General features: G+C 35.1%; 2 protein-coding genes across 2 annotated transcripts; one reads left to right on the plus strand and one right to left on the minus strand.

The window, feature by feature from the left end:
* Positions 1-812: 812 nt before the first annotated feature.
* Positions 813-1,376, minus strand: LOC104224870 (serine/threonine-protein phosphatase 7 long form homolog). The gene has a single exon (XM_009776590.1). It carries the CDS (start codon positions 1,374-1,376, stop codon positions 813-815), a length of 564 nt encoding a protein of 187 aa, XP_009774892.1.
* A 1,421-nt stretch (positions 1,377-2,797) lies between these two features.
* Positions 2,798-6,605, plus strand: LOC104224864 (chloroplastic import inner membrane translocase subunit HP30-2). The gene is made up of 6 exons (XM_009776582.2): positions 2,798-3,257; positions 3,785-3,900; positions 4,565-4,691; positions 5,965-6,113; positions 6,194-6,256; positions 6,347-6,605. Exons 1-6 carry the CDS (start codon positions 2,961-2,963, stop codon positions 6,375-6,377), a joined length of 783 nt encoding a protein of 260 aa, XP_009774884.1. The 5' UTR covers positions 2,798-2,960; the 3' UTR covers positions 6,378-6,605.
* Positions 6,606-13,588: the final 6,983 nt, after the last annotated feature.

Genomic DNA, 13,588 nt, shown 5'->3' on the forward strand with positions numbered 1-13,588 from the left:
GGGTCGTGACAGCTATACGGCAAAAAAATTCCATATCCCGGGCTAGCCATTTCCTATATAAAGTAGTTAGGATTTTAGAAAAATTCGTTCACATATAAATCTAACTCCCGTTCAATTTTTTCTTGTTGTTAAATTTTGAAGCATTTTTTTCGTAATATCTGAAGAGCGTAGAATAAGAGTTTCATTATATTGAGGGGTGATGTTGTGATGGAGAATAACTCTATGAGGTATAGTTTATCTCTAGAGGGTCATGTTAAATTGCCACTTACAATAGAGTACGATAAATTGATATCGTTGTTATGCAAAAAAATGGGTGTGAGGAAACGTTCAGTGATACTTAAAGTAACCAGAAGATATCCGTATTCCGTCACTCCGCAAGAGGCTGCTTTTTACTCAGAGTTAAACATCTACGATGATGAAACTTTGAGGGATTTTCTGAGGACTCCAGATAAATACCGAAAATATTTTGTAATAAATATGTTGGATATGTACGTCAAGGTCGAAGACGTTCCAAACAATGAGGTTGCCGGACAGGTTCCGGATAACCCCCAGTCATCGGGTGGCTATTCTGGAGGATTTTTTGCCGGACAGGTTCCGAATGAAAGAGTTTTCCTTGATTTAAACTTATCCTCACATGCTTTACATAATTCACAAGACGAGTGGTAAGCTTCAATTTTCCTTTGTGTTACAATGTAATAGAGTAACTCATCTAGCAGCTGAAGATGATGCAAAAATCTAAGGCTGACTAGGTTCCTCGAAGTGTTCGGGAACAAGACCCCTCCAAATAGAAGAAGCAACAACAACCTCGTATACTAGGTGATATGTACCTCCTCTGTATCGTCGGTGATATCGGGGTGGAGTAGCTCCAGGTGCTGTCTAATAGGGGTCAAAGTCAACCGACTAGCACCCGATGATGAAATCTCGTCCTGTGGCCTGAAACCCGTGAGTTGCTGCAGCATGTCCAAATAAGCATCACGCGACATAGATCTCATAGCAATAGGCAGTGAAACGGGCATGCCATCAACGGGCAGGCCATATAAAACCTCAACGTCCTGCAGCGTGATGGTAGCTTCGCCAATGGGCAGGTGAAAAGTGTGCGTCTCCGGTCGCCACCACTCAATCAATGCCGTGATCAAAGCCCAATCAACCTGTATCCGCCCGATCTCAATAATCCTATAGAATCCCGTGGCCTGGAGGCGATGGACTACATGATCGTGGAGAACTCTGTGCCTCAGAAAATCCCACAGGTCGTCCACTCTCCTAGCCCGTAAAGTCTGGGAAAGTAACTCTCCCTCCCATATATGGGTGGACCTATGATCGCCCTGAAGCACTAATAGCTCACGAGAGTAAGGGCTGGGATGTATAGGCGCGTCCATGTCGTCAACTGTAAATTAAACAACATTAATTGTATGTTTATTATTTAATTGTACAAAGTATACATAATAATTGGGTTCCAGACTCGATATTTGAAGCCCAGTAGCACTAAACTATCATGAATATTTATGTGTGTCAAATTCAATTTTTTGATAATTTTGTGTGTGTTTGTTTTATAATTTAAATTATAAATTTTTAATTATTTAATTGTATAAAGTATATATAACATCTGGGTTCCGGGCTCTATATTTGAGGCCTAGTAGCACCAAACTATTATGAATATTTATGTGTGTCAAATTCAATTTTTTGATAATTTTGTGTGTGTTTGTTTTATAATTTAAGTTCTAAATTTTTAATTATTTAATTGTACAAAGTATGTATAACAATTGGGTTCCAGGCTCGATATTTGAGACCCAGTAGCACCAAACTATCATGAATATTTATGTGTGTCAAATTTCATTTTTTGATAATTTTGTGTGTGTTTGTTTTATAATTTTGATTATTTAATTGTACAAAGTATATATAAACCATTATAAGAAATACTTAAATTACAAGGATTCTACGCTAAAATACTATACAGTTTACTACACTAAAAGTTTCTACATTTTAATACGCTAATAAATAAACTAAATATAAATAACAAATACATTTTAATCACATAACATTAACAAAAATACATATAACATACTAGTTTCGCAAATAAAACACAAAACGACATGGAAACACTAATATCTAAATTCGGATATTAACATAAAAAATTAAATCTCAATTTTATATTTTTTTTAGAACACTAATATCTAAGTTCGGATAAATATAACATACTAGTTTCGCAAATAAAACATAAAACGATATGGAAACACATTCAATAGGCAGTGATATACATTATTATACAAGTTTAGACATAAAATAAATCGAAATACCTCGATGTAGTGGGTGTTTTGTGAGAAAATTTGAAGACGAATGAGTTAAACCACAATAATACAACGCTCTACTACGATGTGGGACCTACGTTCTTAACCTTTTGTGTGACAGGAGGGGCTACAATTTTTTTTTAAGAACGGGCAGTGGGGGGACCAGAAGCAGTGGGATTTTAAAAAAAACGGGGGAAAGAGTTCTGGTCGGGAAAGAAGACGAAGGGCAGTATTTAAAAGGGTGTATAGCGTATGAAAAAAACGCTATATATAGCGTACAATAACAAGACGCTATATATGACAGTCAAATCGTCAGGCCATATAGCGTGCAATTACAATACGCTATACCTTAATGACAAAAATTGCCGTTAAGGTATAGCGTGTTGTAATTGCACGCTATATATAAATATTTTTTTAACACCTATTAACGTAATTTGAATAAAAAAGACAATATTTAGGTTCCGGACTCACAAATTCCGGGGGTAAAATGAGATAAGAGAGTAGCGAGTTTTGTGATTTAGCAAAGATAAGGGTTTAAGGGCGAAATTGGGAATAAAAGAGAAAACCCACATTGGTACGTTATCCACCCAAGTCTCAGAAAACCCCATTTTCTCACACGGCAACTTTCGAGCGGAGAAAATAAGGTTTGTGTAGATACCATTTTTCAATTCTCTAATGGGCGAGGGAAAGCAAGGAGTGATGGTAGTGGAAATGCCGAATAGCAGTAGCCAGAACCCAATAACGCAGTTACAGAACAAGTTCAAGGAATTGGAGATTGGGTTCAAGGGCTGGCTAGCCAAACAGTCGCTTCCGGTTGAAGCTGCTGTGGTGACTGCAACCAGTGGACTACAGGGTGCTGCTATCGGTGGCTTTATGGGAACGCTTACACAGGATGTTTCTTCCTCTTTGCCTACTCCTCCCCCGGCTGCCAATCTCAATCCTCAAGCTATGGCCTCTTTTCAACAAGCCCAGGTATTTGTTTAGGTCATATAGGATTTTATTGTGCTTTTACCAATTAAAGCACACTACAATCAATTCTAATTTATGTGACATAGTTTGAATTGGCAGCTAGTTTATGAACTTTTCATTAAGGCTAAAATGAGAAGTGTAAAGTCAACTGTTTTCAAATATAGAAGTGTGTAATACTTTCTGAAACAGACTACTAAGGGAATAGTGTCACATAAACTTAAATGGATGTAGTATCTATATGTTAACCGTAGTAGGTTTTGTTTCTTGAGTGCAGGAGTTGTTATATGGGCTTTGATTGTGCTTATACCACAATCACTAATATTTACTTGCTTCGTTGTTGTTATTATATATATGCGCTATAAAGTTCTTTACCCATAAGTTCTATCTGAAGTTAAATTATTCTATCATGAGTTAATATAAATGAATGTGGTTAAGCCAGAACATCATTGGAGGAATTCAAGTTGAAATATTTAAGACTGACTGCTAATTTTTTTGATGGTTAAGGAATGTAATTGATTTTTCGGTTTCAGGCTCTTGCAGGAGGTCCATTAGTTCAGGCCCGTAATTTTGCTGTCATGACAGGTGTTAATGCTGGAATTTCTTGTGTCTTGAAAAGAATTAGAGGCAAAGAGGATGTCCAGTCCAGGTAAGCCTATTTTTACTGGATTCCTGTTAGACAAAATTTGTCGGTCAGCTTTTATAATCAGCTTGTTTACAAAAGTAAAGCTGCTAGTAGTTGACCATTTTGATCTTAAGTTGATTTTGCAGGAGAATCATTAATGTTGCTATTTTTTTTTTACACACTTCTCTGTCCTCTATAGGTTAGATTTCAGGAGCATGTCCACACAAACTGCTTTAGTAGTATAATTACCCTTAAGAATTTGGATACTGTCTCCCCCTCCCTAGGAAGAGGACATGCTTCCCAAGTTGGCTGTCACTTCAGTATTACAGTAACCTTACTCCTCTCCTGTTAAAATTCATGCATCCATTTTGGTTGCACATTTGGTTTTCGTTATAGACCAGGCAAAGCAAATTAGGTTTCAATTACACCTTTCATTTGAACCAACGAAGTCTTTTCGCCATCTCTTCTCTAACACCTTTACCTTCCTATTTTTTTCATTTAAAAACATTTAGCAGTGTGGATGTCCTGGTTTGTGACCTCATTGAACACAGACAACCCCAATCTGGTTTCTGTTATCGATTTTTATCCTGACCTTTCATTTTTCCTTTTTCTCATTGACAAATTCTTTGACTATGCATCTTTTTGTTTATGGTAGTTGTTTGAGATTGATAAATCATTTTTTTTGCAGTATGGCAGCTGCCTTTGGTTCTGGAGCACTGTTTTCATTAGTTAGTGGCATGGGTGGCCCAAATCCAGTACCCAATGCTTTGACATCTGGCATTTTCTTTGCCCTTGTTCAAGGTGGACTGTTTGAGGTAATACTGATGTAACAAATGGCATACAATGATGCACTCATGTCTCTGAGCAACCCCCCTTTCACCCTCCTTCGCGCGCGCGAGAGAGAGCCAACTTCTTCATATATCTGTGGAGAAAAGATAATAGTTTTTATATTAATGTGACAATATCAGCGTGCTTATTTATAAATAAAACGTAATAATAGTATTGGCATGCTACATTATAAAAGCATTCCCCTCGCGTATGGCAAAGCTGATCTGATTTTTTCTTTTACCTTTTACTTTATGACTGGAGTTTGGTTCAATCCAGTACTCTGTATTCTCGTGTCATTAGACTTGTACGTCTGATAGTATGCCAATCCCTAAGTCAGTTTGATTTGTTGTTTTTCTTCCACAAGTTTTGAGTTTGGTTTCGTTCTGAATAATTACGCCAATCCCACCAATGAAGTACAGTAGCTGTGACTTGATACAATTCATGTTCATTGTCATCCTAATTTGTTTTTGTTTCTAGGTCCGTTCTCAGTTAACAGTTGTACTTGGAACTGGGAACTTAAATATGAGATTTCAGTGTATTTAATGGACACACTGACTTGGACTTCTAAAATGAGCAGTAAGATGTGAATTTCCTCCCTGTTTGAAAATTAAAATATCCAGTTCACCAATATCCTGATCTTTTAAGTTTTCTGTATGTTCTTTTTCTCTCCCTCTCCTCTCTTTTAAAGTTAGAAGGTCAGTATTATGGTTAAGTTTATAATTGGCAGGTGATACTTCACTAGAAATTTTTTGGAGTACTCAAAATAAAAGTTCAAGTTAATCTTGTCCCCAAGGCTTTGGTCTAATGATAAGAGCGCAACACATGATGTCTGGGTTAGGCGTACATCAAGGGTTTGTGCCGCATACAAAAGCCTGGTATTTAAATGGATAAGGGTTGAAGGGCAGGCTCATTATCCATGGAGTTTCAAATCGTGTGCCACTGGCCTGGGCGATTTCTAAGATTATTAAAACAATGAGTTAATCTCAATCAAGCTGCATTATAAATCCTCTACTTATGTCATTAAAAGAGCTTCTTACGGCCAGTCAGACATGTATCTCTTGTATCACTTTATTTTGGCTTTGAGGTCCATCTGCTAAGAAGATAAATTTAGAATTCTTGTATGAAGAGACCTTTAGGGCTGTTGGGGTGTGAGAAGTAGCAGTTGTCATTCCCTGTTGGCACCTAGTTTGTTGGTCTGGGATAGAGTGATAATGTCGATATCTCTTCATCCTTAAAATCTTCTCTAATTGGTTTGTGCAGCTTGGACGGAAGTTTTCGCAGCCACCTGCTGAAGATACACATTATATCAGAACCAGATCAATGTTGTCAAGCCTTGGCCTGCAAAATTATGAAAAGAATTTCAAGAAAGGGCTGTTGACAGACAACACTTTGCCGTTGCTCACTGATAGGTAAGACAGATTGCATCATGCAACTATATTATCCTATGCATTTCTCATGATTAAACCTCATTTCATTCTCCTGTTTGCAGTGCTCTTAGAGATGTGAGGATCCCTCCTGGGCCAAGGCTTCTAATTCTTGATCAGATACAGAGGTGAAATAATGCTTCATGCTAATTAACTTTCTGTTGAACTCTTTTAGTGAATGAAATCATTAAATAGCCTGTTGGAACTTTTTGCTCTAGGGATCCGGAACTCAGAAAGAGACAAGGATGAACTCAATGCTATTACAGTTGCAAGTTGCAAAAGATTAAATTTTCCTTTGCGGGAATGAGATTGTATTCTGTATTTTGAGAAATAGTGACAGTTTTACTATGCTTTATAATGCTGCAAAGAACTAGGCCATTATGGAACTTCTTTGATATATAGCTAGCTGCTTTCCAGCATTATATGATTTGCTACAGTTTGCTTAATTTATTTAGTGTCCTAACCCCTTTACTCCCAGCTCTGAAGGCTTGTGTTAAGTATTGAAGGGTGAAGGGGCAGATTCACTATTCATTAAGCTTTTGAACTGGAAACATCAGATTTGTCCATTATTTAAAGCCAAAAAAGAAGAAAATTGGAGATCATCTTTTCTGGGGCATGAATAAAACTTTAACTTCTCTTGACAAATTTGCTAGTTAAGATTTCGGCAATTCTTGATTTTATTTTCTTGTTTACTGCTATTCTTTCAAAACATGAATAACAGTCCACCGAGGTGAATATGAGATATCAGCTAAAACTTGCTCAAAATTTCCTGAAATTATTCCATAGGTGCAGATTATTTTTGCTATTCCTCATCAAGTGCGTGTGTATGAGTAAGTCTGTCTTGTCCATCGGTGGCCGAGGGTCTTTCGGAAATAGCCTCTCTACTCCTTCGGGGTAGGGGTAAGGTCTGCGTACACACTACCCTCCCCAGACCCCACTAGTGGGATTACACTGGGTTGTTGTTGTTGTCTTGTCCATCGGTGGTAACTGTGAAGTGGGAGATTTGGTCTCCTTCTATGATCTTCAATAATTCTAGCCAGCTTTTGCAGTTGCTTTAGGCCAAAGGCACATTCTCTTATTGAAATATATGCAGAATGATCTTTCTTTCAAATATTGGGGTTGGGGGACCTCTTAAGAGGATGGAGAAATCATTCGCATGTATTGGGTCTGCCTTCGAAAGATGTTGAGTTGCAAAGTCTGGACATGTTGCTCAGCTGACTACATGCCCATAAACTAATTAGGATACCATTGACTAAAAAACCAAAAAAACTTCGACACACTAGGCTGCAGAACCAACAATAACAACCCAATAAAATTACACAGGTGAGGGGTCCGGGTAGGGTAATGTATACACAGACCTTACCCCTACGGCGAGGGGTATGAGCAGGGTAATGTGTACGCAGACCTTACCCCTACCCCGATGGAGCAGAGAGGCTGTTTCCGATAGACCCTCGGCACTAAGCTGCAGAACCACATGTGTAGAAATCTGATGAGGTAAACTTGTAAAAGCTGTCAAAGGCAAAAGCAGTTTATCTATCAATCTTGCTGACTTTGATATTCGTTTATTGTTTGATTTGGCAACAGAAAGAGACTAATTTAAAGTTATTAGGGCATAAACCGTTAGATCAACCTTGCTTGCTTTGATCTTCTTTTGGTGTTTGATTTTGCAAAAGAAAGAGAATACAGTTTTACATTTGACTTCACTCTCTATGTAAGAAGATGTACTAAGGTCTAAGGATTAGGGGCGTACATAGATCGGGTTGGTTCAGATTTTACAATTACCAAACCAAACCAATTATGTCGGGTTATTAAATCTAAAGACCAAACCAAAACAATAAAACTCGGGTTTTCTCGGATTTTTTTCCGGTAAAATCTACGTAGAAAAAAACATATAATTTGTGCTCAAAATATTTCTTTAATCATAGTAAGATATAACTTTATAAAGTATTTTTCAAGAAAATAATATAAAATGTGAGATGTGTCCATGGCATTATCCTAAAATATTCAACAATAAAGACAACAAATTATGTAATATAAATTTTGCTAATTAAAAAGCCATAATAAAAATAAACATAAACTAAAGTACTAAGTCATGCTAAAATAAGTAGACTAATAAGATAGTATTAATTACATGACTAAACGCTAAAAAATAAAATAAAAATAGGTTATGCATTTTTATCTAAATTATTGTAAAACAAAAATAGATATTCAATACATTCCATTTCGTAATATTGAATTGAATGTCTTTTGTTAGCATTAGTATTGATTTAATTTTGGTTTGGGCTTTTGTTAGCATTATTTAATGGAAATTTTACAACCTATAGAATACTTTAGTACCCTATTTATATTAAATAAATACCATTTTAAAATATTACATCCTATAAATACCTTTTTATAGTTTATAGCAAAAAATCTAAATATAGCACCATCCTACAATTAAGGCATCATATATGCTACAAAATATTTTTTCTCTCCCCTTTTTGTATTTTTCTCTCACCTAATTACCGTATATCTCCGCTGACCAGCTTCTCTCTCTTCTTCCATACGCTTTACCATCTTCTCCACAAACACACGTTTCTCCGTCATTATCAAAACAAAGTTCAAAATCACCCTAAATCTCTATTTCTCCGCCATTATCAAAACAAAGTTCAAAATCATCAGGGATTCACTCTTCTATTTCCGATTTTTACACTCATGGTAATGTATCTTCTTCAAAATTGCTTTGTCATTATTTTGTTTCTCTAATTTCTATATCGATTTTACACAAATTTCTGAAACACTAACCATTTGTATTGTTAATCATCAGGAATCTTTGAGTTTTCTCTCCAATGACGGATTCAACGCCACTCAACAGAGTACCCAGAGGTATACCCACCAAAATTCTCAATTTTGATGGGCCCTCTTTCTCGTTGCAAATAACTCAAGCGGAGTCAGATTTTGCAGGTTTATCAGCATCCGCAGTTGATGAGAGAAGAACTAAATTACACAATGGCAAGTTGAAAGAAGTCGAAGTTGATAAATCTTCAAAAGAAACCAAAAATCCAGTTGGCTCAAAGAGGAAAAAACCTATGAAAGATTCACAAATCCAAAAGGTAGTTGCTATTTGTATCAATATGCATTCAAATAAACTTATTTGTGTTCATAAGTATTCAATCATATGATGTTGTATTCATATGTAAGTAGTTGTATTTTTGTACTTTATGTATAATGTATTAAATCTTATACATGTATGATGTTGTATTCATATGTATCTGACTGTATTTTTGTATATTTTGGTATACTGTATTCAATTCTTTTTACATGTATGATGTTGTATTCATATGTATCTTGTTGTATTTTTTTACTTTTTGGTATACTGTATTCTGTTTCTTCTATAGTATCTATATGTATTCATGTGTATTCTATTTTATGTGCCATCTTAACTCGTCAAATACTATGAACACATGTAGAGATATTTAGTCCAGTGGAGCTATTGAACATGCCGTTGTTGAGACATGACTTTGTCCATCAGAAAGGCCTAGTCTTGCCAAACCAGAATGAGATTTGATAGAGTAATTAGTTTGGCACCCTATATGTGTATAGCATCGTGTCCTGGTCAATATTTTTGATAATCAGCTGGTTGCTTTCAGAATTTTAAAGCTATATGGACCATGAAGGTTTCTTTTGGATATTCTACCTAGATTAAACTCATAAATTTTTCGTCTGCTAAGCAATTAATAACGATAGTTGTATTAGCTCCTGAAACATATTGTAGACATCTGCATTTACTGGGAAAGAAACCTCACTTTGTGAGTGGACGATTGTTGCTAACTTTGTACTCTTAACTTCTTGCCTTATACAAAGTATTCTTTACTTATTATGTAATAGCTTTCCAAGAGAATTACCTGTGCAATTGAGAAGGATTGGTTTTAAGGAATCTTTAGTTAGCTGCTCTATGATAGAAAAATTGCAGAACAACTCGCTATTAGGAATTTCTTGATCACTTGCTTTGCATTTTTATTAAAATCAAGCATGTCAAGATTTGGTATATTGTATTCAATCCTTTTCACATGTATGATGTTGTATTCATATGTATCGGGTTGTATTTTTGTACTTTTTGGTATACTGTATTCTGTTTTTTATATGGTATCTATATGTATTCATGTGTATTTTGGTAGTTTCTAACTGTTCAATTTTAATTTAAGTTTTACTTGTATTCATATGTATTCATATTTAGCCTTGTCACTATATTTAGTATTCTTTAAGTGTTTGCAATTTATTCAACTGTATTAACATGTATCTTTTATTGTTAATTGTAGGGAATTAATTTTTTTGTGAAACACCAGCCAAAATTAGCACCCCATATTAGTGCTTACACTAACACTGATATAGTCTCCCAGCTAAAAGATAAGCTTACTCTCGTTCAGTACCAACAATTCGACAATACATGCTTTGGATCATTCTTCAAATGAAGCGTTGTGATGTTCAACATCAACTCTTCAGATGCTTCATGGCTCTCCAGTTAGACGGCACTCCTAACAATGTATTTGCAGTACACGTCAATAGTACTGAATTACATTTCACATTAAGGGAGTTTGCGGCTTGTGACTGGCCTCAAATGTGTAGGTAAAGATGAAGATTTTGAGTTTAGTGCAACTACTCCTAACCGGCTTATTGAGACTTACTTTGGGGGTGCTAATATTGTAAAGAAGAAACATTTGATACAATGCTTCGATGGCAAGAAATGGGGTCCCTACAATGATGGTGATGCCTTGAAGATATCTTTGTTGTATTTCATACACACCTTTATTTTTTTCATCTGAGAAGAATAGTGCAACTATACCAAGGCTACATTTTGACTTAGTAGAGAGTGGGTGCTATTCTGAATATCAATGGGGTATAGACGCATTTGATCTGTTGATAGATATTTATCTTACAGGAGTCAAGTATGTATTAATGCAAACTAACTTTGCTTGCACATGTTGTATGCAATAAACATGTTACTGTCAAAGAAAGTTGTTTATAAAAGAACTCAATTGTATCTCTTTCTGGGTTCAGATGTATTCAACTGTATTTAGTTGTTAAACGCAGATATACTCAGTTGTAAGCAGAATTAATTCAGATGTATTCATTCTTTCTGTTTTCAGTTGTATTTAAGTATATTATTATGTTGTATTCAGTTGTATTCGACTATATTTAGCTGTTAATTTCAGTTGTATTTAGTTGTATTAATCAGTGTATTAAGGTATATTCAACTGTATTTAGCTGTCAAATTAAGAGGTATTCAGTTGTATTCAGCAGCATATATTCACATATACCTTTCAAGTTCAGAAAATACATATTATATAACGTCATTTCATTTGTATTCCACAGGTTGTACGTAGTCAATTATTATAATATTTATGCAGTCATATTTACGCTAATTAATCATCTATACTCAGTTATACTCAACTATATATTTCATAAAACATTTACTGTATAAAAATACTTCAACGATATGTTTCAGAAAAAAATTCACGCAAACCATTTCAGAATATAATACTTGACAATGTCATTGACAAATCGTTCAAGCACCAATACATGTCAAATTGTAAACTATTTATTACGGGGAGCATTTCTACAAGTTCGCTTGTTATGTCCTCCCTGACCACATATGCTACATGAATGTTGATTTTTTGGCTGTAGCAATTCACTTAAAGTTTTATCTCGCTTCTTTTTTGGCCTTCCAGGAGGTCTTTTCCATTTGGGAGGTAGTACAACCTCATCTGCAACATGTTGTGGTATATTCCAGTCATTTCTGTCTGGTAGCGGGATCACTGGCACACCGTATGTCATTACAATTGTATTTGGTTTGTAATAGTTAGAGCAATATTCTTCTGGCATTAGAAACTTGCTCTCCAATACAGCCCAAGCATGTGGGCATAGCAATTCATCAACTTGGAACCTCCCACAAACACATTTTCTCTCTAACAAGCATACCGTGTAGTTCCTCCTACCATCGTTAACCGTATGTAAGTATTCAGTTGATGGTACCACCTATATTTTAAAATAGAAATATAAGTTTTTGAGCATTAACAAATGTATATTGCTGAATTAATAAGTTACACACAACTGAAATATTTGCATATATACGAATACATCATATATTGTATCCATGATGCAAACATTACATATAATGTAATGAAACTATAGAAACTCTCATGTTCCTGCTTTATGCAAGATTATGCAAACAGATCCACTAGAATCATATATATTCACATTAAGCATTAAAGTTTCTTTGACATACAACTTTGTTCCTTGTATTCTGATGTATTCCAAAAGTGTAGCCATCCAGTTTTTAGTTAAATTAACACAGATGTATGGAAAAATCTGTCTTTCATGATTTTTAGAATATACGTATTCATATGTATTAAAAACATGCCAGACTGTATTAATAATTAAAACTAATTTTATTCAGTTGTATTCATTTCGTTAATTCAGAAAACAATTAAGATATATCAAGCAATTACATTAAAATATAACTTACAGTCATACGTGTAGACAATCCCTCATTCAAAGTCAGCATCTCCTGGTATTTTTTCCCAAGAGTCGTGTATGTATGTGTAGCTTCTTTGCGGTTACTACAATTCCAACATCCAAACATCTTTCTAACTTCTTCGAGGAAATTATTGCCTTTTCTTTAGCCCTCCACGCCAACATATAGCGAACATCCACACCTAAATCTGATTTTATATCATCAATAATATTCCTTGGCGTGTATTTCCTCTTATGGTTTGTAAGCTTAGGTTTTATCATACCACCGATAAGGCTGCTACTAGCCTGCCGCTGCTCATACACCTTGTCCTTCAGCGGACATGTATGGTTATCATTAAATTCCCTCACCTTGAATAGTTCTGATTTGTTAATGCTTGAAGCCTTAAACCTTCATTGACAATCTTCTGAAATACATAACAATGCATAGCTGCAAACAATTAACCATTCTACATTATATTAGAGTCACTGTTATGTTTTTATATCAGTAACATAAAATATCATATGTATCAGTAAAACGAGTATGAAAATTTTTGTGAAAATTCATATAGCAATCACATGGCCTTAACAGAAAAGACACATTGAATAGAACCTAAAGAGAATGAGAAGCCATTTCTTCATAAGATGTACAGAATTTATTTACTTTAGCACTGGGAAGTCTATGTTACTACCGCCTTCAGTAACCCAAAAAGCTTTCTTGCTCTTAGTATTTGTTCCTCCAGCAGTTCAGCTTAGAGAAAAATAATGGAACTTTTCTGAAAATTGAAATATCGCAACATGGCAAGTCTCCAAACACCACTGTTGTCTTTTTATATTAGTAACATACATTTCGATACATGTATTTAAGGACCCTTAACACACACATGTTTACTTCAAATGTGATCACGATGTTGAGAATACACAAATACACATAAATGCAAAAAGTAATACTTACAGCACCATCTAGTGAT

This window comes from Nicotiana sylvestris, chromosome 3 (genome assembly GCF_000393655.2).
Source record: "Nicotiana sylvestris chromosome 3, ASM39365v2, whole genome shotgun sequence".
In the NCBI taxonomy this organism is placed as follows: domain Eukaryota; kingdom Viridiplantae; phylum Streptophyta; class Magnoliopsida; order Solanales; family Solanaceae; genus Nicotiana; species Nicotiana sylvestris.

What these genes read in the sequence shown, in the direction of transcription:
- LOC104224870 (XM_009776590.1), bottom strand. Translation starts at nt 1,376, where the DNA reads ATGGACGCGCCTATACATCCCAGCCCTTACTCTCGTGAGCTATTAGTG.
- LOC104224864 (XM_009776582.2), top strand. Translation starts at nt 2,961, where the DNA reads ATGGGCGAGGGAAAGCAAGGAGTGATGGTAGTGGAAATGCCGAATAGC. An exon ending in TTCAAGGTGGACTGTTTGAG is followed by an intron (nt 4,692 to 5,964) that starts GTAATACTGATG and finishes TGGTTTGTGCAG; the next exon opens with CTTGGACGGAAGTTTTCGCA. An exon ending in TTGCCGTTGCTCACTGATAG is followed by an intron (nt 6,114 to 6,193) that starts GTAAGACAGATT and finishes TCCTGTTTGCAG; the next exon opens with TGCTCTTAGAGATGTGAGGA.